Source organism: Antechinus flavipes, chromosome 1 (genome assembly GCF_016432865.1).
Source record: "Antechinus flavipes isolate AdamAnt ecotype Samford, QLD, Australia chromosome 1, AdamAnt_v2, whole genome shotgun sequence".
Taxonomy (NCBI): Eukaryota; Metazoa; Chordata; class Mammalia; order Dasyuromorphia; family Dasyuridae; genus Antechinus; species Antechinus flavipes.
In genome coordinates, this window is record NC_067398.1 from 337,793,363 (window position 1) to 337,819,222 (window position 25,860).

Genomic DNA, 25,860 nt, shown 5'->3' on the forward strand with positions numbered 1-25,860 from the left:
ATACATCACCAACAAAATCCAACAGCAAGAGATACAAAGAGAAATTCCATTCAAAATAACTGTTGATAGCATAAAATATTTGGGAATCTATCTACCAAAGGAAAGTCAGGAATTATATGAGCAAAATTACAAAAAACTTTCCATACAAATAAAGTCAGACTTAAATAATTGGAAAAATATTAAGTGCTCTTGGACAGGCCGAGCGAATATAATAAAGATGACAATACTCCCTAAACTAATCTATTTATTTAGTGCTATGCCAATCAAACTTCCAAGAAAATATTTTAATGATCTAGAAAAAATAATAACAAAATTCATATGCAACAATAAAAAGTCGAGAATCTCAAGGGAATTAATGAAAAATAAATCAAATGAAGGTGGCCTAGCTGTACCTGATCTAAAATTATATTATAAAGCAGCAGTCACCAAAACCATTTGGTATTGGCTAAAAAATAGATTAGTTGATCAGTGGAAAAGGTTAGGTTCACAAGACAGAATAGTCAACTATAGCAATCTAGTGTTTGACAAACTCAAAGATCCTAACTTTTGGGATAAGAATTCATTATTTGATAAAAACTGCTGGGATAACTGGAAATTAGTATGGCAGAAATTAGGCATGGACCCACACTTAACACCATATACCGAGATATGATCAAAATGGGTCCATGACCTAGGCATAAAGAACGAGATTATAAATAAATTAGAGGAACATAGGATAGTTTATCTCTCAGACTTGTGGAGGAGAAAGAAATTTGTGACCAAAGATGAACTAGAGACCATTACTGATCACAAAATAGAAAATTTTGATTATATCAAATTAAAAAGCCTTTGTACAAACAAAACTAATGCAAACAAGATTAGAAGGGAAGCAACAAACTGGGAAAACATCTTCACAGTTAAAGGTTCTGATAAAGGCCTCATTTCCAAAATATATAGAGAACTGACTCAAATTTATAAGAAATCAAGCCATTCTCCAATTGATGAATGGTCAAAGGATATGAACAGACAATTTTCAGATGATGAAATTGAAATTATTACCACTCATATGAAAGAGTGTTCCAAATCACTATTGATCAGAGAAATGCAAATTAGGACAACTCTGAGATACCACTACACACCTGTCAGATTGGCTAAGATGACAGGAAAAAATAATGATGGATGTTGGAGGGGATGCGGGAAAACTGGGACACTGATGCATTGTTCGTGGAGTTGTGAACGAATCCAGCCATTCTGGAGAGCAATCTGGAATTATGCCCAAAAAGTTATCAAACTGTGCATACCCTTTGATCCAGCAGTGTTTCTACTGGGCTTATATCCCAAAGAGATACTAAAGAAGGGAAAGGGACCTGTATGTGCCAAAATGTTTGTGGCGGCCCTGTTTGTAGTGGCTAGAAGCTGGAAAATGAATGGATGCCCATCAATTGGAGAATGGTTGAGTAAATTGTGGTACATGAATGTTATGGATTATTATTGTTCTGTAAGAAATGACCAGCAGGATGAATACAGAGAGGCTTGGAGAGACTTACATGAACTGATGCTAAGTGAAACAAGCAGAACCAGGAGATCATTATACACTTCAACAATGATATTGTATGAGGATGTATTCTGATGGAAGTGGATTTCTTTGACAAAGAGACCTAACTCAGTTTCAATTGATAAATGATGGACAGAAGCAGCTACATCCAAAGAAAGAACACTGGGAAATCAATGTGAACTATTTGCAGTTTTGTTTTTCTTCCCGGGTCATTTTTACCTTCTGAATCCAATTCTCCCTGTGCAACAAGAGAACTGTTCGGTTCTGCAAACATATATTGTATCTAGGATATACTGCAACATATCTAACATATATAGGACTGCTTGCCATCTAGGGGAGGGGGTGGAAGGAGGGAGGGGAAAAATCGGAACAGAAGCGAGTGCAAGGGATAGTGTAAAAAAATTACCCTGGCACGGATTCTGTCAATATAAAGTTATTATAAAATAAAATGAAATATATTTAAAAAAATTTTTAAAAAATACTGGAAAAAAAAGGTTATATAGTTAGAAACCCACCAAAAAAAAAAAAAAAAGAATAGAGGTTCCTAACTTAGGGTCCAAAGACTGATTTCAGGGATCCATGAAATTGAATGGGAAAAGTTAATACCTTAGTTTTTATTAGCCTCCAAATGAAATTCCTTTGATTACTAAAATAATTTTCTTCAATTATTTGAAAACTTTAAATGGGAGTCATCCATGAGACCCCTCCCGCCAAAAAGGGTCTAGCCTATTGCAATCACTTCTTTCAGAATCTGAATTTCCTATGTCATATAAATTCCCATTACTTTTCTCTGAATATTGTTTTCTTCTTCCTGCAAATCTGATTAATTCTTATTTAGCTCAGCTAATCCTAAATTTGGTCAGCTTTGCTATTAGTATCACTACTGTACAATTGTCACATCCCTTGACAACCTGAACACAGAGTACTATATAGTAAGGAGACATTTTAAAACAAGGCACATAATGGAATTCATACACTCTTTTACTGCTTTTAAACAATAGAAGAAAATACATCAAGAAATCAGTATCTTTTTCAGTGAGATTTTAATCTCACCTAGAATGACTTGGAGGCAGAAGAGAAAAGAAACAATAAAATAAGATTTCATTTGGTTAAATAGTACCTCACTTTTATTTATTTCTTATATTTGCAATCTATCCTCTAAATAAAACACTATATTTCCTAAGTGACACACAACTTAGGAGTTAATCCCCATAGATATAAAGAATGGTTAGGCACTTACCGTCCCATACTCTCCATTTTTTCAGTTCTAGCCTTTATCACATTAAGAACTTCCCAGAGGAATTCCTTCTTTCCATTCTTTTTTTGTTCACCAGTAATGTTCTGGCCTTTTAAAACCGTAGTTAGTAATCTGTGATCCCATGATGGAACATTCAGGCTGAAAATTGGTTAAAATGGTACAAACTGAATGATTCTCTCCTTATTTTAGAACCATAAAGAACCAACATGTATATAGAAAAATAGTGATGTTGCTTATAGAAGCATGCTCACTTAGTAAGGATCACATAGAGTGTGATTTTTTTTCTTTCTTTTATTTTCTTCCTCTTAAATTCTGGGGCCTTGAAAAAAATCTCCAAAATAAATTTTTATTGGTTTTAGATTCCTATTTTTAGTAATTTTCTGTACTTTCTCTTTCAACTTCACCTTTTCTGAGTTGTATATCAAAACAAAAAGCAAGAGAAATTAAAGACTTCTACTTAAATATATGCACATAACAAATAACATTTTCTAGACTGCTAATCTAGAAAATATTCTGTTCAAACAACAGAAATAATATGCTATGAATATTCTAACTCTAAATAATTATTACCCCTTGATTCTTTGCAGCCTCAGCTATCCTCTCCTTACCACTTTAGTGTACATGTTCTATAAGGCTCTTTTCTTTCCTTTCTCTTTCTTGGTGAGCTCAATCAATCCTACTGCTTTAATTAGGAATTCCTTGAAAGTGACCTCTAAACTTGTCTTTAGCACTCCCTCCTGTATTTATACCTGTCTAATGAAATCTATTTGGATGTCTCACTCGGATGCTTCTCAAAAGCAACATGTAAAAAATTGAACTCATTACCTTAAGTCTACCCGCTCCTGTGAACTTCTCTATTTCTTTTGATGGGATCTCAGGCCCATTTCTGGTTGATATACAGAAAAAGAGTGGGGCAGCTAGGTGGTGCAGTGGGTGTCGAAGTCAGGACGACCAGTGTTCAAATCTGACCTCAGACACTTAACACTTCCTAGCTGTGTGACTCTGAGCAAGTCACTTAACCCCAATTGCCTCAGCAAAAAAAAAAAAAAAAAAACAAAAAAAAACAGACCTTCTGTAGCATAATCTGCAACCCCATTTCTCTTGTCCATTTCCTGCATCCACATATTTTCATCCACTCTTGTTCTATAGCTAGTTAGCTCTGCTCAATTTGCAATTCACTGAATAGCAGCAGCCACTCCTTGGCACAAGAAACCCCCAAACAAGAAGTATTTGGAAACACTAAGGGTGTTGGCAGTTATTTGTGTAAGGAATGGCAGATTCAGGGAGGGACCGGGGAGATTTCAATATTCTCCAGAGATCATAGGCTGAAGTGCATATGGAATGCCACAGAAGCATTAAGTTGGATTACCTTTGCAGAGAATATAGATTGAATGAAAGATTACTTTAGACTGCCTAAAATATTTCATTGGTCAGATTCAGGCTGTGACAGCACTTACAGAGGTAAAAAACACAGATGTTATTTTTAATATATACTACTTTTTTCCCTCTGAGGCAATTGGGGTTAAATGATTTGCCCAGGGTCACATAGCTAGAAAGATATATATTTTAACATCTATGTCTTAAGTTTTATCTACTAACTCACAGACCTCTTCTATTTGTTTAAGCCCCATGCTATAAAATATTAATAAATGATCATAATTCATATGTAAATAATATTTTGTTATTTGCGAGACATTTTACACAATCACGAAATTTTCACAACAATCTTGTTATATAGGTGCTATTACTGTCACCATTTTACAGATGAGAAAACACTAAGAGTAGTATAGTCACTTGTACAGGGTCACAGACATAGGAAGTATTCAAGGCAGGATACAAACTTTCTGGACACCAAACTCCACTGAGCCATTTTTTCAGCATTTCCAAATTATCAGATATAAAAATTAACAACTGCAATGACACACTTACCAATTTGTGAACTTAAAACAATAAGGGGGAAGAGGAATTGTCTGGAAAAAGCCAATGAATTTTTCATAAAGTTGTTTAGGAAAATCACTGAGTACAAGCATCCTTTGGAGGTTTTTGGTAATCCTAGATTTAAGAAAGAAATTATTTAATGAAACTAAGAAGCAGCAGAAAATATTACTTTTCTAAGTATATGCAAAATGTTAGTATTTGAGAATAAAAAGAAAGCTATTACAAAAGAGGAACAAGTGGAACAAGGGGCTCTCTTTTCTTAGAGGCAATAACATGTTCTAAATAGAAATAAGTAAATCCTCTCCCCTCCATTAAGCTAGACCACAAGGTGTTAGTGAGGGAGATTATAGCTAAATGCTGCTTGAATTACTTAACTGAATTAGTCAAGGATCAAAGTACAAAGCAGAAAGGAGAGATGGCTTTGGGTCTATAATATGATTACATGAGTTGGTAAGCAGTTCACTTAATAAACCTTGAATTGCTCACAAAACCACAAATTAAAGAGTGTTTCCTATAGCTATACTCTACATAATGATCTCTAGCTAGAAGTAAAAAAGAGCTAAGAAAAATGAGATATTCATTCACACGAACATGTCATTTAATATTCATAGATAATACACACAAATTGTAAAGAATAGAGCTATCAGTTACTGCTATTGATTACCAAAGATTTTAAAAGAATTTTTAGTTATAAATACAGAAAAGCATGGAAAGACTTCTATGTACTAATGCTAAATGTATCTTATTTCTTTGCAGAGGTGGGAGGCAACAGATGTGAAACATTGCAAAAATGGTTAGCCTTAGTTGGTAAGTTGTTTTGTCTTGAATTGCTTCCTTCTCTCTCATCCTATAACAGTTGCCTTCTGAGAAGAGGAAGGATGGATATATATGGAAATGAACTGAATTCATTCCAGCAAAATGGAATGACAAAAGACAGCACATTTTAAAAATTCATAATTCTAAGTTTTCACATGGGAAGGCAAATGGACAAATTTGAGACTTTAATTTTATTTGACATGAATGGTTCTGATAATGAACCACTGCTTCTATTAAACTCCTAATTCTATTGGAAAGGAAGCATATTAGAGAAAAGGAAATGGAAAGTTGTTTGGTAAAATAAAATTAGGAAGAATTGCTTAATCCAAGATAATAAGTGATTCAGATGAAGAAATAAAGCTAAAGACTGGGGTAAGTTGGAGATGAAAAATATATGCACATATGAGACCTGGGGGAGCAGTTAGCTATAAGCGGAAATTAAAAAGCTGATCAGTGCCAAAACTTTGCCTCATTTAAACTCATTTAAATTTGTTAATTTTAACAAATGTTTCTTATAATTGGAAAATATTCCTAATTTTACAGTTAAAGTGGAATTATCAAGAATAAGCTTGTATGAGGTAAATGGGTAATAATGCATTTTATTTCTTATTTGATCATAAATTCCTTTCTTCTTCTTCAGGGATCTGATAAATAAACTATCATTTGCTTATAGTACATCCTTTATGTCTTACTCATGAATCTATTTTGACCTTATCTTGGGGGTGAGATGTTGGTTAGTGATTAGTTTCTGTCATAATATTTTTCAGTTTTTCCAGCAATTTTTGTCATATAGTGAGTTCTTATCCCAGAAATGTCTTTGAGTTTAATCAAACAATAGATTAACACAGTCATTGATTATTGTGTCTTATGTACCCAATTTACTTCACTTATCCACTTTTCTATTTCTTAACCAGAACCAAATGATTTTGATGATTGCTGCAGTTTTAGGTCTGGTATGGCTAGGTCATTGTTCTTTGCATCTCTTCATACCACCCCACCCCTCCCAATTAATTCTCTTGATAGTCTTTGACTTTTTTCTAACTCTAAAAAATAATTTTTTGGCAGTTTGATTGGTCTATTTGTCATTTTTATTATATTAGCTCAGTCTACCTATGAGCAATTAATATTTTCCCAATTGTTTAGATCTGATTAATATCTGTGAAAAGCATTTTGTAATAGTGTTTATATAATAAAAATAACAATTATTTTAAATGGAATTTCTCTTTCTGCCTCTTGCTGCTGGATTTTTTGGGTAACATAGAAATATCAATGATTTATTTTATATCCTGCAACTGTACTGTAGTTGTTACTTCAAGTAGTTTTTAGGTGATTCTCTACCTGTATCACCTGCAGAATGAGTTTTGCTTTCTCACTGCCCACTCTTAATTTCTTTTTCTTTTCTTATTGCTAAAGCTAACATTTCTAGTACAATATTAAATAACAGTAGCAATAATAGATATCCTTGTTTCACCCCTTATTATGAATGCGTCTAACTTATCCCCATTACATATAATCCTTGCTGATGCTTTTAGATTAATACTATTTATCACTTCTGCATTCTTAGTATAAATCCTACTTGGTCACAGCATATTACTGTAGTGTTACATTACTATAATCTCCCTGCTAGTACTTTATTAAAATTTTCCATCAATATTCATTAAGGTAATAATGTATTTTATATTTTATCACTTATTAGATAAATGTCCATTTGAAATTTTAAAATAAAATAGAATTTTAATTTAATCATTGAAATGAAAATTTTAGTCACAACAAGTCTAAATAAATAGATTAGTTTTTAAGTAATCATTTATAATCAGGAACACTATCTTCAAACCAAGCCAAAAGCTAAATGTTTCTGTAGTATTAAAGTTAATTCAAGCATCAGAAAAAATGCTGGGAAACTAAAATAAGGAACTGCAAGGTGCAGAATGTATGTCTTTTATTCCTACATAACTAACTTACCTTGACATGAGAAAAGGTACAGCCAATTTCAAAGACTCAGATGGTCCAAGATTTTGCCAGGGCCTAAAACAAACATTAAAAACCACCCTGTTAATCATACTGACTGTTAATGATTAATCATGTTAATTATACTGACTTAAAAGCAGTATCTATAGATTACTAATATCTCAATTAAGAAATTTTACTGAATATCAGAAACTTGAAAAGCCCAGCACAAGCCTAAGTTTTCTCACGTTTACCAGAAACCCTTTTTCACTCAATATCTCCAGGCACTTCACTTATTCACATTATAACTATTACTTGTCTAATTGTTCATAATTATGATTGAAGGATGGACCCTATACAATCTATGTTAAATACTAACCAAAAGCACACAGATCAACTTTAATTTCTTTTAAACAATGCCAAACCTTACTGTTTGATCATGACAAGAATGAAGACACTAACAACTCATATTGATACAAAACTTTTCAATGTATTTTCACAAAAATCTATGAAGCGGGTCAATTATTTGTCCTCATTTTACAACTGAGGTTATAGAGGTGAGATGATTTGTCTGGGGTTAGTACAGTGGTTCAGTGTATTGATTCATGTCTTTGACAAACCTGATGCTCTTTTCCTCTACATCCCAATAAAATCATGTGATGTGTATGAATTCTCAATGGAAACAAACTACTTTCTAGAGGCTATAATCTTGAACTCTTACAGCTCTGTACCTGGACCACAGGCTCTGTCCTCTGGCCAGTTCAGAGAGCCAAACCAGATTCAGAGTTGCCCCAATTAAACCTCATTCTGACACGCAAATGTTTACAATAAATACTGTAAAGGAAGCAGTTTTGTGAGAAAGACATCTGTGATTCTCGATCTACTTTGGAATACAATTTTCGAATTTTAATTTCCTAGGTCTTCAAATTCAACAAACATTAATAATAAATTCTATTGTAGACACGATGAGTTTGAGATGCTCATAGGACATGTAGTTTGAGCAGTCCAAGAGGCAGTTGGACATTTGTGATCTAACTCAGGAGAGAAGGAATGGATTTGGGAAATATTGTATAGAGAAAGTAAATGAGATAACTGTAGTGAGCAAGTATGATAAAATCCATCAAAGGACACAGACAAAGAGAAGTGTTACAGAAACCTAGAGAGAGAATACACAAAGCACGACAAAGAAAAGGTTCTTTGTTGCTGAAGAAATCATTAATAATATTACTAATAATTTTGGAGTGAGGAAATCTAATTGAATGATGAAGCTGAAAGCCAGAAAGCAGAAGGATAAAAGCTAGAAAGAGGGGTAGAAAAAACAAAGGAAAAGATGTATCCTAAGAATATACATTATCAAAACAGAACAAGAACCAACTATGCAATTTAAATAATGTCTGCCACTTTCTGCACGGGGGTCTTTCTCACTACTATCAGCTACTAGTGTCTATCCTGAAAAGGTTACAATATATCTTCTTTGTACATTGATATTTGTGTATGAATTACTTGGAACAAAGAAAAATTTTGATATGGCTTATTTTTAAAAAATTTAATTTAATACAATAAAACTAACACTTCCATATATAAAATAAAATAAAGAGGACTGCATGTAAAACTACAAACATTATGTACCCTATTTTTCCTTTTAAGATTATAAAAAAATTCAACATTTAACTTTCAAAGCCATCTTGCTCTTCTGTGTTTCCTTCTAGCCTTCTGTTTTATGCTGTGATTTAAAAAAAAAAAAAAAAACACTCTGTGTGTGTGTATACAGAAATAGTAACAGGATTATTCACAAATTTAAAAGCAAGAAAATATTGCTTTATTTTTTCAAATCAATGTTTATCATGTGCTTTTACTGACTCTAAGCTAAGAATATCTTGCCTTGACCACATGAAACTTAATTGAATTGGTTTCTCCACTTTTATTACTTCTGTTAATGGAGTGCTAACAAATTTAGTGCTATACAATTTCCTTGCTCTTTAGTTGCATTTTTTTATTCTGTAGTCTTTAAGAATGGATATTATTCTAAGGAAATATATAAAAACTGTAGCTCTTAAAGAATACTTTAGGTATACACAAGTCAAGTATTTTTCTTTTCTTTTTTTTTTAAAAAGGCAATCAGGATTAAGTAACTTGCTCAAGGTCAAACAATAAGTATTAAGTGTCTGAGGACACATTTGAACTCGGGCCCTCCTGATTCTAGTGGTGGTGCTCTATTTATGCTATGTAGCTGCCCCTGATGTCAAGTACAGCAAAGATCATTCAGACTCACAATGAAAAACAGGTTCAGTTGTACAACATGTGTGAAGTGTAGTTGAAAATGAGTAGTGTTAAACTACTATAGAAAACAGTAATTAATTTTTGGAAAATAAGCAATGATCTTATTGATTCCTCTACAGTACAGTGGAGGCTTCTTGAGAGTTCAAAGTGCGAAGATAATTTAAAAATACCCATTAACCATTGCTTAAAAAAAAAAAAAAAAAAAGCTTATCATCGGTGAGACAATACAAAGATTGAAATACTGAAGACTGGAAAAATTACTCAAGAAATGAAGATAAACATGCTCAGCTGTTCTGGGAACTTACCTGATGTAAATCCAACTGAAAATGTATGGGCTTAAATTCAGGTTAGCTCTAGAAAAATGGACTCTTTGTCAAGGGTAAGGTTTATATGATCTGAGTGTAGTCTGATGAAGAATTATGGAATATGTCAAAATCTTATGAATTCAGTGACAAATCTTATACAACAAGTGACTGCTGCAAAAGGACACGGGAAATTTTTATTAAAGATGTAAACATTTGGAGCAGCTAGGTGGCACAGTGGATAGAGCACCAGCCCTGAAGTTAGGAGGACCTGAGTTCAAATCTGGTCTCAAACACACTTCCTAGCCGTGTGACCCTGGGCAAGTCACTTGACCCCAATTGCCTCAGCCAAAAAAAAAAAAAAAAAAAAGTAAATATTTGTACAGCTATGATTACTTTGTCCTAGTTAATTTTCATTCAATAGTACCTATTTACATGTTGTATTCCCCACTGTAATGTAAATTCCTTGAGAGAAGAATTATTTCACTTTTGCTTTTTTATCTACAGTGGTGAGCACATAGTAGGCATTTAATAAATTCTTAATAATTGAAATAAATTCAAAATAAACACAAAAGAGGAAATCTTGACAATTAGAGTAGAAAGATAAATATAAAATAAAAAACCTATAGAAATGATATTGCTAAAAGCTAGTTCCTTGAAAGTTCTTAGTCACAGTAAAAAAAAAAAATCCTTATGCAACTCATTTATGCTTAAAATAAAAAAACAAAATGGAAGAAGGTCCTGGAAAGAACGAATATGACCAAGGACACAGGAACAAAGATTAACAACCACAATCAAGAATAGATGTATTGCTTCTTTTGTGACTGGGATTAGCAAAAAAGAATGGATTATGCTGAAAAATTCTAAGAAACAAAGTAGAGATTTTAGTTGCCTTCAGTTCTCTTAACATGTTTAAGTGAGAGGAAGGGAAAGCTGTAGTGCAGAGGAAGGAAAGAAGAAAAGATCTAAACTAGCATGGGAAATAAGATAGAAGAGTCAAAAATGGTAGAATAAAAAAACTGTCAGTAGCACCTGAGGTCCAGCATGAAATTAGGCAGCATACATTTGTATCAGTAACAGTTATTTGTCTCTATTTCCAAGGAAGGGATCCCAACATGCAAAAATCAATACATACTGAGCAGGATCCTTGTGCAGTGCTATTTCCCTGGCTGCTCCCAACAACATAATAGCGGCAGTTTTAGGCTTCTCTTTTTCTGCTTTATTTATAAATGAAGTTACCAAATTGAAAACATCTGAATACCTAAGGAAAATAAGAATATGCTTAATTGATTGCATTTTTATATTTATATTATGCACTTTATAAAATGATATGAGGACAATAGAATCTATCTTCAGGATCCTTAGCAATAGCTATTAAAATAAGTCAAATTAAACCTAATGGTCAAGAAAAGACAAAGATGCTGGGTCAGTTGGTTCACTTATGTGTAAATCTATAATCTACATGAACAGATATATAAACTTAAGTCAACTGTCAAGGAGGAAACATTTCATGCCATATTAGGCTTTTAAAAATTAAAGTCAATCTTTTCTACTCCATTCCTGGAAACTAGTTGGTAGGCAATACCGAAGACAGAGAATTGGTGTATTTTTCAAAAATTTACTGGAATAAATAGTCAAGTGCTTGTCCTTTCTATTATCTCATGGTTTAGGAGATATCCTAAATTGAAACTGTGTTTCAATCTGGAATTTATAAAGGCAAAATCAGTGAAAATGTTGGATGGACTATCAAGACAAAAGTTTAATTTTCAATACTTTTTACTCAGTATTTATATAATCTTAAATCAATCTTTTAGCTTCTGAGCATCAATACTCTCATCTCGAATGGGATTAATACCAGTCTGACTTAATTTGTAATGTTTTGAGGATTAAAGATATAATGCTTCTAAAAAAAGACTATTATTGCTAATAAAATCTGAACAATGAAGTTAGAAGTTACTTTTTTCTCTCAATTTCTGCTACTGAAGGAAGGAGACGATACAGTAAATCAACAGTGATCAAAACAGGAAAGAGACCTTTACTAAAATCATCTTACATTGAGAGACAATTTCCAATTTTCCTGAAGAGACATTGCTTATCTTATCTTAACTGGTAAAAACTACAATGCTTTTTCTGTCATCAACCATGAAAATAGGATTGGATTCTTAATGTTTATGTACCAAATCAGCTCTAGAACCTCTCCTGAGTCTCCTTTTCAGTCAATTGCTGAAAAAAAAAATGAGATGTCTACATATCCTCCGGCTAGATTTTTACTATAAAAGTAGCTAATTAGCTCTAATTTTAAACAACTCTGAAAAGCTGACAGTAGAAATTCTCAGAGAAAGCAGTTCAATTAGGTATTAACAGGTTGTACTTACAGTGCTGTTAATAAAGGGCTTTGTGGGACTGTGAACAAATTTAGCAAGAAAGCTCTTTTGACATTTCATTATATAAATATGTAATCTAAAAAATTTTATATTTTCAACACAGTAAATGCAATTGACATTCTTTTTTTTAATTTTTCTTTCAGGTGGGCATTAAAATATCTTAGCCAGTTGTGAAAATGTCACAAAGAGACTGTTAGGAAGCCATTATATCACTAGTAACATGGTGGTACTAATATTTATTATATTTTCTTAAAAGTTTCTGAAATCCTACAAAATACTGTTAAGAAAGACTTTGAAAGGAATACATAATATACTTAGAATACAAAGTATCATTCAAGATCTTAAGAGAAAAGAAAAAAAAAAAGTTTTCATAGCATGACACATTCTCTACTTTGGATACCAATGAGTCACTAAAAGACAAGTAAAAATTGCTTATAAGAGACATATTTGGTCCTCAAAGTTTACTACTGTGCTATCACTAACACTTTACCCACCTATATATAATCTCATTTTGAAGTCGGCTGCAGACACTACATTGGCCAGGTGTCTGTTTTGAGGGACACACACAGTCCTGAAGACTCAAAACAATTTCTCCAGAAAGATAGTTGTTATACTGTATAGAAAGCTCTCGAAGAAATTTAAACAGAAGCTCTCCTAAAATAAAATAAGGGGGGGGGGGGGGAGGGGAAGGGGAGAGAATGACAGAAGGGGAAAAAAGTTTTAATCAGAAGAAAAAAAGAAAAAGTCATATAAAATTATTTTAAGTCCACTGGACCCAGATGGCTCAGGAGATAAAAGTGAGGTGGGTGACCTTGCACAATCCTCACTTCAATGCAATTTACTTGCATGTCATGGCATCAGCTCCCTGATGTCATGATCCTCTTTGAGAATGAAGGACAAATAACAAGTAAGATAAAAGAGGAACAAATTGTAATGACTTTAAAGCAACGTAGAAATATCAACTGCTTACCCCCATGACGGAGATCTGCATCTATCTCAGCAGGTTCCAAGTTAAAAATTACAAGAACACCAGTCAAAGTAAAATTTCGCTGATCCTTCCAAAATTTACTTTTGTTATGGGCATTGCAATGGCAAGAAGAAGAAGTCGTCCAATACTGACACTTAAAAAAAAAAAAACAAAATAAAACCCTTCAACTTTCAAAAACAAGGAATTTCATGCATGTTACACAGCATCTTGACAGATGACCATTGTTTCTTATAAGGTATTATAGACAAGGGATACCTTAGTTCCAAAAGACATAATGTACTTTTTGTGTGTGTATAAAAATGACTCCATCGATCTATCATTAACAGAGTAAGTATATGAACTAAAGCTAAGTGAAATGAGCAGAACCAGGAGATCATTATATACCTCAACAATGATACTGTATGAGAATGTATTCTGACAGAAGTAGATTTCTTCGACAAAGAGATCTATCTTAGTTTCAATTGATCAAGGATGGACAGAAACACCCAAAGAAAGAACACTGGGAAATGAATGTACATTGCTTGCATTTTTGTTTTTCTTCCCGGTTATTTTTACCTTCTGAATCCAATTCTTCCTGTTCAACAAGAAAACTATTCGGTTCTGCACACATATATTGTATCTAGGATACACTGTGACATATTTAACTTATATAGGACTGCTTGCCATCTGAGGGAGGGGGTGAAAGGAGGGAGGGGAAAAGTCGGAACAGAAGTGAGTGCAAGGGATAACACTGTAAAAAAATTACCCAGGCATGGGCTCTGTCAATAAAAAGTTATAATTTAAAAAAAAAAGGAAAAAAAAATAGGGTAAGTGTGCTAAACAGTGTTTCAAGTGTAATAATGGAAGCATACTGATCCATTTATATTCTCTTGCCAAAAATAGAGAAGTGCCCTACCACTACTAGCACTTTGGGGTTGGTGGGGTGGTATGAATCCTGACACAGGATCCAAGAAAGTGCCTTCACTTGCCAGCCAGTCATTTCCAGTGATACTGACAGAAAAAGGTTTCAGATGAAGAATATTTCTCAAGTGTGCTGAAGCATTATACAGTTTGGAAAGCTTAGCTCTTCAAGAAAGCAAAAACCAAAAAACCCCAGCCAAAACTAAAAACCAAAAAACAACAAAAAACCACAACCAACAGCCTTTTCTTAAATAGCTGGGATAACTTTCTTACAAGTTATATTAATTGAGCATATATGCAAATATTTCATAATTTCTTTTAATATTGCTATTGTAAAGTAAAAGTTGACAGATTCTGCCTTCACCTTCATTACATAAAGCATAAGCTGAATCTCAATATAAGGTTTATCATGTTCCAGATTCCATGTTATTTTGGCCTGAGGAACTTTTAAAAATATCACTGGAAAAGTGTCTCCATTATCTTTCATTATGCTGCACTTTTTTTTTTTTAAAAAGTTACTGTTTTAAAGGCTATCCCTGAAATCAAATTCAATTCATCAAATTGAATGATTAAATCAAGAGAGCAGGGGGAAAGACAGGTACTCATGAAAAGATAGCTCTTAAGGGTTATGGATCTTTCTGGCTATGAAAAAGAGAGGCATTAACTGACCTAGAGAAGATTCTAACTTATAATCTTGACCTCATTAAGCAGAATGATTAATTTAAACAGTTAAGATGTACTTAAAGAGAAGAAATATCCAGTTATCCCTTCATTCTGGGGATTAGGAGTACAGTGCCTTTGTAATCTAGAAAATCTTTGTAAATTTTTTTGGCTCTCTCTTCATACCAGAGAAGTTTGCTATTTTTCTTTTATGGATTATTTGTATGTATATATTATTTGTCTTCTAGAAGACTTAAAAATTTTTATGAAATATATCAGCAAGTTTTCCCAATATAACTAGACTAAAGGTCTAATCAAATAAAATACTCTATGTGTATAACTGTCCTAAAATCCACAAAAGTATCTATTTTTTTCATCACCTCAATCTTGATTTGATTTAATTTCACCTTACCTTTGATGCTAGTTTATCACAAACATAGCAGTAGCACTGACCACACATATCTGAATTTTGCTTAACAGGAATACACGTCTCATTCTCTGTTCGTCTGAAATCAATACAAAATCAAAATTAATGATAAAAGTTATATAAGAAATACACTATACTGATTTGAATATAAGTTATAATCTCCTACTTAAACCCAAATTATGCTTAATGGATAAATGATAGTAGAAAAAAGGGAATAATAATAACAAAATTTTCACCTTAACTGAAACGTAAAAGTGTTCTGTTCATAATTACATTTTTTCCTTTTAAAAGAAATTATAAATTAGTAATGGAACATTTATTTGCCTTTGATAAATTCAGATCACTTAGGCTAGGGTCAAATGCAATCCTGGGTCTTGAAAGAATTGGCAGATATGAATGCTAAATCATCATCAGTGATTTATTCAAGTAAGAATAAGTCATACAGATTAATCTTGTTTTTTCTTTTTTTCTGAGAGGGTTACTAAGATGGAAGAAGTCAGTGGGATGTTATAATACGTTTACCTAAATTTCTGATAAAATATCTCATGTTTTGTGTGTTGAGATTAATTAGGTGGATATAGAAGTAGCTGGAAGGCAAAACTCAAAAAGCAGGCATTAACATGGAGCATTTGGGGGAGGGTTTGTGTATGACAGTATTTAATATTTTCACCAATGACTTGGATCAAGAAATGGACAATTTTCTTTTTCATATTTGTAAGGACCCATGTCTGGGGGGAGAAGGAGTGAGAGAGAGAGAAAAAGAGAGAGAGAGAGAGAGAGAGAGAAAGAGAGAGAGAGAGAGAGAGAATGATCCACAAAAGATCTCAATTAATTAATAAGATAATAAGAAATTAATAAGATAAAATTGAAGAGGAATAAACACCACTAATTTTTGTTTGTTTTTGTGTGTGAAGCAATTGGGGTTAAGTGACTTGTCCAGGGTTTTTCAGCTAATAAGTGTTAAGTGTTCAAGACCAAATTTGAACTCAGGTCCTCCTGATGGGGCTAGTGCTATTTCCACTGAGCCACCTAGCTGCTCCCTCTACCTAGGTTTAAAAAAAAAAAAAAAATAAAATAAACGTAACAAGTACATGACAAGGGATTTTAGAGAGAAAGCTATTTGTCTGAAAAAGATTTAGAGGTTTTCATAGACTATAAACTCAAAATGACCCAACAGTATTATATTAAAGAAACAAATGACATAATCTTTCATTTCATTGAGAAGTAGAATTTCCAAGAGTAAGGAGGCACATTCTCGGAACTTAATCTAGTATTTAGAACAGAGCACACATGTTATATGCTCTTTTATATAGTGAGATCTCCTCTGGTATACTGTATCAATCCTATACAACACAGCTTATAAAAGACACCAAAAGGCTGGAGAATGATCAGGGACAGTCAATCAGAATGGTGATGGTCCTTGAATCTATTCCATTTGACAGCTGTTTGAAATCTACAGAGAAGACTGGGAGGGAAGAAAAGAGGGGATTATATGGTAGTCATCTTTAAGCACTTTAAAGGCTATCATGTGACAGAGGGATTAGATTTTTTTGCACTCAATTCCAGTAAGTAGAAAGAACAAGGATCAATGGATAAATGTTGCAGAGAGACAAATTTAGACAAAATCAGAAAAAATATCTTAGTAATTAGGGGAATTTCATTTTAGGGGTATGCTTGAAGATGCAAACAAATTTCATCATGACAATTGCTACAAAACAAAAAGATTCCTAGGACAAAGTTTATTTATTTCAAGCTATATTTGATTTAACAACTGAATTTGGATAGATCCTTGAAGCTAAATGTAAATAGGATAAATTCAATGAGTTTTGCTTTTTTCACTTAGATAGCTAACACTTAATAGTAAAAAAAAAAAAAAATGGACACGAAAAGATCACAAGAGAAATATGTAGCTTCAAGTTAAACATACTTCAATTATAATTTTCCATAAGTTAAGTTATTTTGATCTATATCCCAAAAGTAAAGTTTACCCAGAAAGGAAGGCAAAGGTCAATTGGATTTTACTCTGCCTGTCAATATTCTGAATGGTTCATTTGAGAATTCTAATTGAAATAAATAAACTCCAAAATACAAGTTTTGGTCAGTTAAGTGGGACATTTCATATTTAAATGGTCCCCTAACATGTATACAAGCAAATGAAGGTAGACTTTATGATACTTCATAAGCTGCCTCAGTTAACTTAAGGGTAAGGTTTTCATAAAGTTAGTCAGAATAAAAATATCTTCCCTTAAGAAAACATTACTCTATTATGGCCACAGTAAAAAACAAACAAACAAAAAAAACACAAAAAAACCAAAAAACATACTCAAAAGGGTGAGTCATACAGTCATATCTTGCATGTGGCATCACCATCCCTTTTTTACAGAAAGTAACCACTAGTCCAGATTCCTCATCTACAATTTCTTCAGATTTCTTCTCTTCTAGATCAGATTTATCTTCTTGTATATCTGAAAAAGGTAGGGGAGTGAGATAAAAAAGTTAAGTATAATTTGATTTTTTTTTTAAATCAATAAGGACAAAATCCTATTTTTTCCTTCATCTTGATAAAATTAAAAAGTCCACTAATCTGGGTTTACCTGGAGAATTATTCCAGATATGGGTAAGAAAAATATCCCAAACACCTAAAATTAAATAAACAATAGAAACGGTATTCTGCTCTCAGAATCTTTAATATTTACCATCCCTTTAATAATATATTACTTCCTATAGGTTAAATAATTGCTTTGGTTATAGCCTTATGGTTTACAGAAGCACATCTCTGATGGAAATGGTAAACAGAAATCAATATTTTTGCAATTAATTCAATATAAAGTGATCTCTTTATAGCTCTTCTTTGTTACTTCCCCATTATGCTCCAAATCCCAATATAAAACGAGTAGTTAGTTATGGGACGAAATTACTTCATTAGACTTGTTTATCTTCAAAATCAGATTTGACTAGATAATCTCTAATGATCAATAGCAAATCTCTTTGATCCATATTCTTCTAGTCTAGGTTAATTCCCTTTCAGAAACCATTTAAAAATTCTTTTTCATATAATCTTAAAATAAAAATCAAGTTCTATCAATATACAGGTCTGCTATTCTATCCCAATTTCACAGCTATGAATCTATTGCACCCATTTTTCCATATAATAAGAACTTCTAGAAAAATCTTCCTGAAGGATCAGTTTTTATTATGTCACTTCATTGATTCTATGTTCCCCCATTACAGCCCCAAATTTTCAGTTTAAGATTTAAGATTTTCCATCAACCCAATTCCATTTTACTTTCTTGTAGAGATTCCTAGGTATTAACCATGCTAGTTTTCTAGTATTCCTTCCTCTAAACAAAACAAACTAGCTAATTTCTGCTTTTGTTTTTAATATGCTATATAATAATAGCTAGCACTTATATAGGATTTTAAAGTTTGCAAAATGCTTTATATATATTAGTCCCTCTATTATCTTCATCTGCATTCTTCCTCTACTTTTCTGTACCAATTAATAGCCTTCCAATTCTTCATTAATTCAATGTCTACACTGAAAATAATTGACTATGACTATTTATTGCCTTCATTTGGTGACCCCTTGTTTATTAAGGAGCCTAATGTAAAAACCAGAAAAGAAGTTAGAGAAATGAGCGATGTGATATAGAAACTGATACTCATTTTTTTTTATTATTATAGCTTTTTATTTACAAGATATATGCATGGGTAATTTTTCAGCATTGACTCTTGCAAAACCTTTTGTTCCAATTTTTCTCCTCCTTCCCTTCCCACCCTCTCCCCCAGATGGCAGGTAGACCAATACATGTTAAATATGTTAAAGTATATGTTAAATACAATATATGCATACATGTTTACACAGTTATTTTGCTGCACAAGAAGAATTGGACTTTGAATAGTGTACAATTAACCTGTGAAGGAAATAAAAAATGCAGGCGGACAAAAATAGAGGGATTGGGAGTTCTATGTAGTGGTTCACACTCATTTCCCAGAGTTCTTTTGCTGGGTGTAGCTGCTTCAATTCATTATTGCTCTATTGGAACTGATTTGGTTCATCTCATTATTGAAGAGACCCACGTCCATCAGAATTGATCATTATATAGTATTGTTACTGAAGTATATGATGATCTCCTGGTCCTGCTCATTTCATTCAGCATCAGTGCATGTAAGTCTCTCCAGGCCTTTCTGAAATCATGCTGCTGGTCATTTCTTACAGAACAATAATATTCCATAATAGTCATATACCACAATTTATTCAGCCATTATCCAATAGATGGGCATCCACTTAAGTTTCCAGTTTCTGGCCACTACAAAGAGGGCTGCCAAACATTCTTGTACATATAGGTCCATTTCCCTTCTTTAAGATCTCTTTGGGTATAAGCCCAGTAGAAACACTGCTGGATCAAAGGATATGCACAGTTTGATAACGTTTTGAGCATAGTTCCAAATCGCTCTCCAAAATGGCTGGATGTGTTCACAATTCCACCAACAATGTATCAGTGTCCCAGTTTTCTCACATTCTGCATTATTTTTCCCTGTCATTCTAGCCAATCTGACAGGTGTGTAGTGGTATTGCAGAGTTGTCTTAATTTGCATTTCTGATTAATAATGACTTAGAGCATCTTTTCATATGGCTAGAACTAGTTTCAATTTCATCTGAGAATTGTCTGTTCATATCTTTTGACCATTTATCAATTGGAGAATGGCTTGATTTCTTATAAATTAGAATCAATTCTCTATATATAATGAGACCTTTATCAGAACCTTTGACTATAAAAATGCTTTCCCAGTTTACTGCTTCCCTTCTAATCTTGTCTGAATTAATTTTGTTTGTACAAAAACTTTTCAATTCGATATAATCAAGATTTTCTATTTTGTGATCAATAATGATCTCTGGTTCTTCTTTGGTCATAAATTCTTCTTCCACAAGTCTGAGAGATAAACTATTCTATGTTCTAATTTATTTATAATGTCATTCTTTAAACCTAGGTCATAAACCCATTTTGACTTTATCTTGTTGTATGGTGTTAAGTGTGGGTCAATGCCTAGTTTTTGCCATACTAATTTCCAATTTTCCCAGCAGTTTTTGTCAAACAGTAAATTCTTATCCCAAAAGCTGGGGGTCTTTGGGTTTGCCAAACGCTAGATTATTAAAGTTATTGACATTTTGTCCTTTGAACCTAACTTATTCCAATGATAAACTAGTCTATTTCTTAGCCAATACCAAATGGTTTGAGTAACCACTGCTTTATAATATAATTTTACATCTGGTACAGCTAGGCCACTTTCATTTGATTTTTTTTCATTAGTTCCCTTGAAATTCTTGACCTTTTGTTTTTCCATGTGAATTTTGTTGTTATTTTTTGTAGGTCATTAAAATAGTTTTTTGGGAGTGTGATTGGTATAGCGCTAAATAAATAGATTAGTTTAGGTAGTATTGTCATCTTTATTATATTTGCTTGCCCTATCCAAGAGCATTTAATATTTTTCCAATTGGTTAGATTTGACTTTGTGTGGAAAGTGTTTTGTAGTTTTGCTCATATAATTCCTGATTTTCCCTTGGCAGATAGATTACTTTAGTTTACTTTAAATTTCTCTTACTTTGTAACTGTTGGATTTTGTTAGTGATAAGAATGCTGATGACTACGTGTGTTTATTTTGTATCCTGTAACTTTGCTAAAGGTGTGGATTATTTCTAATAACTTTTTAGCAGAATCTCTGGGGTTCTCTAATAGATCCTATTGATTATTTTAAGGAAAAGTCCATTTATTCCTATACTCTCAAGTGTTTTTAATAGGAATGGATGTTGGATTTTATCAAATGCTTTTTCTGCATCTATTGAGATGATCATATGGTTTTTGTTAATTTGGTTATTGATATGGTCAATTATACTAACAGTTTTCCTAATACTGAACCAGCTCTGCAATTCTGATATAAATCCTATTTGCTCACGGTGGATCATCCTGGGGATGATTTTCTGTAGTCTTTTTGTTAATATTTTATTTAAGATTTTTGCATCAATATTCATTAGGGAGATTGGTCTATAAGTTTCTTTCTCTGTTTTCAACCTACGTGGTTTAGGTATCAGTACCATATCTGTGTCATAAAAGGAATTGCTAAGACGCCTTCATTCCTTATTTTTTCAAATAGTTTATATAGCATTGGAGTTAATTGTTCTTTAATGTTTGGTAGAATTCACACGTAAATCCATTTGGTCCTGGGGATTTTTTTGTAGGGAGTTGATTAATAGCTTGTTCTATTTCTTTTTCTGAAATGGGACTACTTAAGTAATTTACTTCCTCCTCTGTTAATCTGGGAAGCCTATATTTTGGAGGTAGTCATCCATTTCACTTAGGTTATAAAATTTATTGGCATAAAGTTGGGCAAAGTAACTCATTATTGCTCTAATTTCCTATTCATTGGTGGAAAGTTCTCCCTTTTCATTTTAAAGACAAACAATTTGATTTTCCTCTTTCCTTTTTCTAATCAGATTTACCAAAGGTTTATCTATTTTATTGGTTTTTTCATAAAACCAATTCTTAGTTTTATTTATTAATTCAATAGTTTTTTTTCTTTACTTTCAATATTATTAATTTCTCCTTTTAATTTTAGAATTTCAAGTTTAGTATTTGATTGGGGGTTTTTAAATTGGTCTTTTTTAGCTTTTTAAGTTGCAAACCCAAGTCACTGATCTTCTTTTTCTCTATTTTATTCAAGTAAACCTCTAAAAATATAAAATTTCTCCTTATTACTGCTTTGGCTGCACCCCACAAATTTTGGTATGATGTCTCATCATTGTCATTTTCTTGGATGAAATTATTGTGTCTATAATTTGCTGTTTCACCCAATCATTCTTTAAGACGAAATTATTTAGTTTCCAATTATTTTTGGTCTTTATTTACCCCTAGCTTTTTGTTGAATGTAGTTTTTATTGCATTGTGACCTGAAAAGAATTTACTATTTCTGTCTTCCTGCATTTAATTTTGAGGTCTTTATGTCCTAATATATGGTCAATTTTTATATAGGTTCCATGAACTGCTGAGAAGAAAGTATACTCCTTTCTGTCTCCATTCAGTTTTCTCCAAAGATCTATCATGCCTAATTTTTCTAATATTCTATTTACCTCTTTAATTTCTTATTTGTTTTATGGTTTGATTTATCTAATTCTGAGAGTGCAAGGTTGAGATCTCCCACTATTAATAGTTTTGTTATCTATTTCTTCTTGCAAGTCTCTTATTTTCTCCTTTAAGAAGTTAGATGCTATACCACTGGGTGCATATATGTTTAGTATTGATATTGCTTCATTGTCTATGCTACCCTTTAGCAAGATATAGTTTCATTTCTTAGCTCTTTTAATTAGCTATTTTTGCTTTTGCTTATAGTAGGTGGTCAAATTTTTTGTTTACTTCTGGTTTTTTCCTTAGAAACAAATGGAATTTCATTAAATGTCCATCTTCTTATCTGGAGGAAAATGCTCAGCTTATCTGGGTAGTTTATTCTTGGCTGCATTCCAAGTTCTTTTGCCTTTCAGACTATCAGATTCCAGGCCCTTCACAGCTAAGTCTTCAGCGATCCTTATTGAGGTTCCTTGGTATTTGAATTCTTTTTTTCTGGCTGCTTATAATATTTTTTCCTTAGTCTGATAGTTCTGGAATTTAGCCAAAATATTCCTTGGAGTTTTTATTTTAGGGTCTTTTTCAGAAGGTGTTTGATTAATTCTTTCAATGCCTATTTTACCTTCTGATTCTATTACATTTGGGCAGTTCTTGTTGATGATTTCCTATAAAATAGTATCTAGGGTCTTTTTGCATCATAATTTTCAGGAAGTCCAATAATTCTCAGATTATCTTTCCTAGATCTATTTTCCAGGTTTTTCCAAGTAGATATTTACCTTTTTTTCCCCTAATTTTTCAGTTTTTTGGTTTTGCTTGACTGATTTTTGATGTCTCAACGAATCATTTATTTCTATTTGTTCAGTTCTGATTTTTAATGAGTTATTTTCTTCATTAGCTTTTTTTACTTCTTTTAGTATCTGTCCAATTGAGTTTTTAAATGAGTTGTTTTGCTCTATAGAATTTTTTCCCATTTCACTAATTTTTTTTTTTAACTGAGTTATTTTCTTTTTCCAATTCACAAATCCTAATTTCTTGGGAGTTCTTTATCTTTTCCAATTCACCTTTTAGGAATTTGTTTTCTTATTTCACTTTATCAAATTTTTCTTTAAGCGAATTATAAGCCTTTTCTGTACTCTCTTGCATAGCTTCTCTTTCCTTTCCCCATTTTTCTTCTAGCTCTGTTTTAAGATTTTTAAATAATTTCTTCTAGGAAAGCCTTGTGTGATGGGGACCAGGTTACAAACCCCTTTGGGGGTTTTGTCTGGAGACCATCTGCTATTAGTCTCCTTGGGGTTGAAAACCTGCTCTCTTTCTGTACAGAATCTATGGATGGACCCTTTGGCTTTTTTACTCATTTTTCAAAAAAGCCCTTAAGATCTACCTTCAGGGCAAGGAGGTTACCAGCTTCCTCTACAGAGCAGGGATAGATATATGGACAGTAGCTGTCCTGCAAACAGGCTGCAAAGAGTGGCTGAGCTGCGGAAGTACTCTGGGAAAAGCTCCTCACCAGAAGTGTCTCTGCTGTAGGTAGCACAGACCCAGCTGGGGAAGTGCCCTGCTAAAGCCCTGCTGTGCGAATCAGTGACTGCCCTAGGGCTAGAGGCTGAACAATGAACCTCCCAGTGAGGATTAGCAGTTGCCATGGAAAGAGTCCCACACCAATCAGAATTCTCTCTGCCCTGGGGAGTACAACTGCCAGAAGTTCTATTGCCCCAGGCCAAGCCCCCTTGCAGATTAGAGGCTGCCTGAGGGCCTTGCAAATTTGTGACTGCCCTGGGCAAAAACCCCTTGCTACAGAATGTAGCTGCACAGCTGTACTGTGATCTATGCTCAGTCACTCACTTCCGGTTTTGGATGGGTGTAGCCAAGATCCTGTTAGATTTTGGCGTTTTTTGGAGTACACTCTACCGTTGGCTTTAATTTCTCTGCTGGTCTACTGCTATGCAACCAAAGCAGAGCAACCAACCTGTGATAGAGTCCTCCCTGGAAAATTTCCATTCATGGAGACCACAACATCCCCATCCCCGCTCAATACGCTAGCCTCTGGTTCTATCTTGCGCTGGCCTACTCCTACTGCTCAGGACAAACCTTTTCTGGCGATCTTCCAGATTATCTTCAACTGGTAAATTGTTATACTTCCAATTTTCGTGAATTTTACCAGTCAAGCACTATTTTTGAGGCTGAATTTGGTAATTAGTAGTGAGGGTATGAGAGGAGCTTAGAATGTCGCATGTGTCTTCTCTGCCATCTTGGCTCCGCTCCTCAATACTTATTAAATCTGAACTTGTTGGTATGTTTTTAATAATGGGATTTTCCTGTGGTTTTATGTATGTGTCTATATACTTGCCCAACTGGTCTATATATGGCCTGAATTTAGGTAATAGTTTCAAAACGGTTTAGCAAGAATATTACAACTCTCTTTTTTTTTTTTTTTTTTTTTAAAGCTCCTATTCCAACCAAATCATACTTAGTAGAGGAGATGATTGTTACCACATCTTAATGACTTCACAATTTACTTAAACCTTGGGAAGACTGATTAAGTGATTTCATTTTTTATGAAGTCTGCTAGTATATCCAACCACATACCCTCTTAACTAGTCTCCTTATATTAAGCCTACATCAAGGTCACAGAGGATATAGCAATGATAGTATTTGAATTCAGGTTTTCTGATTCCAGGGCCAATATTCTTTCCTCTTCACTAGGCTATTTCTCACTGTTTAAAATAAATTGATATGGAGGAAAGGAGTTGGAAGGGAAAACAGAAGAGAAAAGCCTGGTTTTTGTGGCTCTGTGTTTTATCACTGTGCATTTAAATTTGAAAACAAAACAAAAACAAAAGGAAAAAACCCCTAAAAATATTAAAAATACAGTACGTACCAGAAGAATCAATCACCACAACAGAATTCCCTAAGGTAGTTTCAGCATCTGTCTCATCGTCACTAATTAAAATCACACTTTCTTCACTGGCTTCTTTTCCAGGTCCCATGGTATCTAATTCCAGAATAAGCACAGCTGATTAAAAGATTGGGTCAAAATGAAGAACAGAGATTCAAAGAACAATTCTCCCAACACAGAAGGCATCAGGATCTCAAACGGGGTTACACATTGTCTCCTGTAAAATCACATGCTTTCCCAACTCTCTTTGTCTTTTGCCCAACACCCGGAAAGTTCCATTTCTGTATGTTTGATTTCTTGAAATCCTGCTTCAAGTGCTACCTCTTCCAGAAGAGGTGCTCTGACCTCTTCCCACCCAAATGTTCCTTCCTTCTTGGGATTTCCTATAACACATTATGTTCATACTTTCCCT

At 33.2% G+C, this 25,860-nt stretch overlaps 1 protein-coding gene across 3 annotated transcripts in view; it reads right to left on the bottom strand.

The window, feature by feature from the left end:
• The window catches only part of LOC127543291 (uncharacterized), a 58,477-nt gene that overhangs the window by 22,155 nt on the left and 10,462 nt on the right, over positions 1-25,860 (bottom strand). For all 3 annotated transcript variants that reach the window (XM_051969360.1, XM_051969361.1, XM_051969362.1), the window contains exons 2-10: positions 25,431-25,544; positions 17,758-17,899; positions 15,420-15,513; positions 13,430-13,580; positions 12,954-13,113; positions 11,211-11,336; positions 7,509-7,571; positions 4,722-4,844; positions 2,775-2,930 (exon numbers count right to left, since the gene is read on the bottom strand). In XM_051969360.1, coding sequence (XP_051825320.1) covers positions 2,775-2,930; positions 4,722-4,844; positions 7,509-7,571; positions 11,211-11,336; positions 12,954-13,113; positions 13,430-13,580; positions 15,420-15,513; positions 17,758-17,899; positions 25,431-25,539 — 1,124 coding nt within the window. In that variant the 5' untranslated portion in view covers positions 25,540-25,544. The remainder of the gene's footprint in view (positions 1-2,774; positions 2,931-4,721; positions 4,845-7,508; positions 7,572-11,210; positions 11,337-12,953; positions 13,114-13,429; positions 13,581-15,419; positions 15,514-17,757; positions 17,900-25,430; positions 25,545-25,860) is intronic.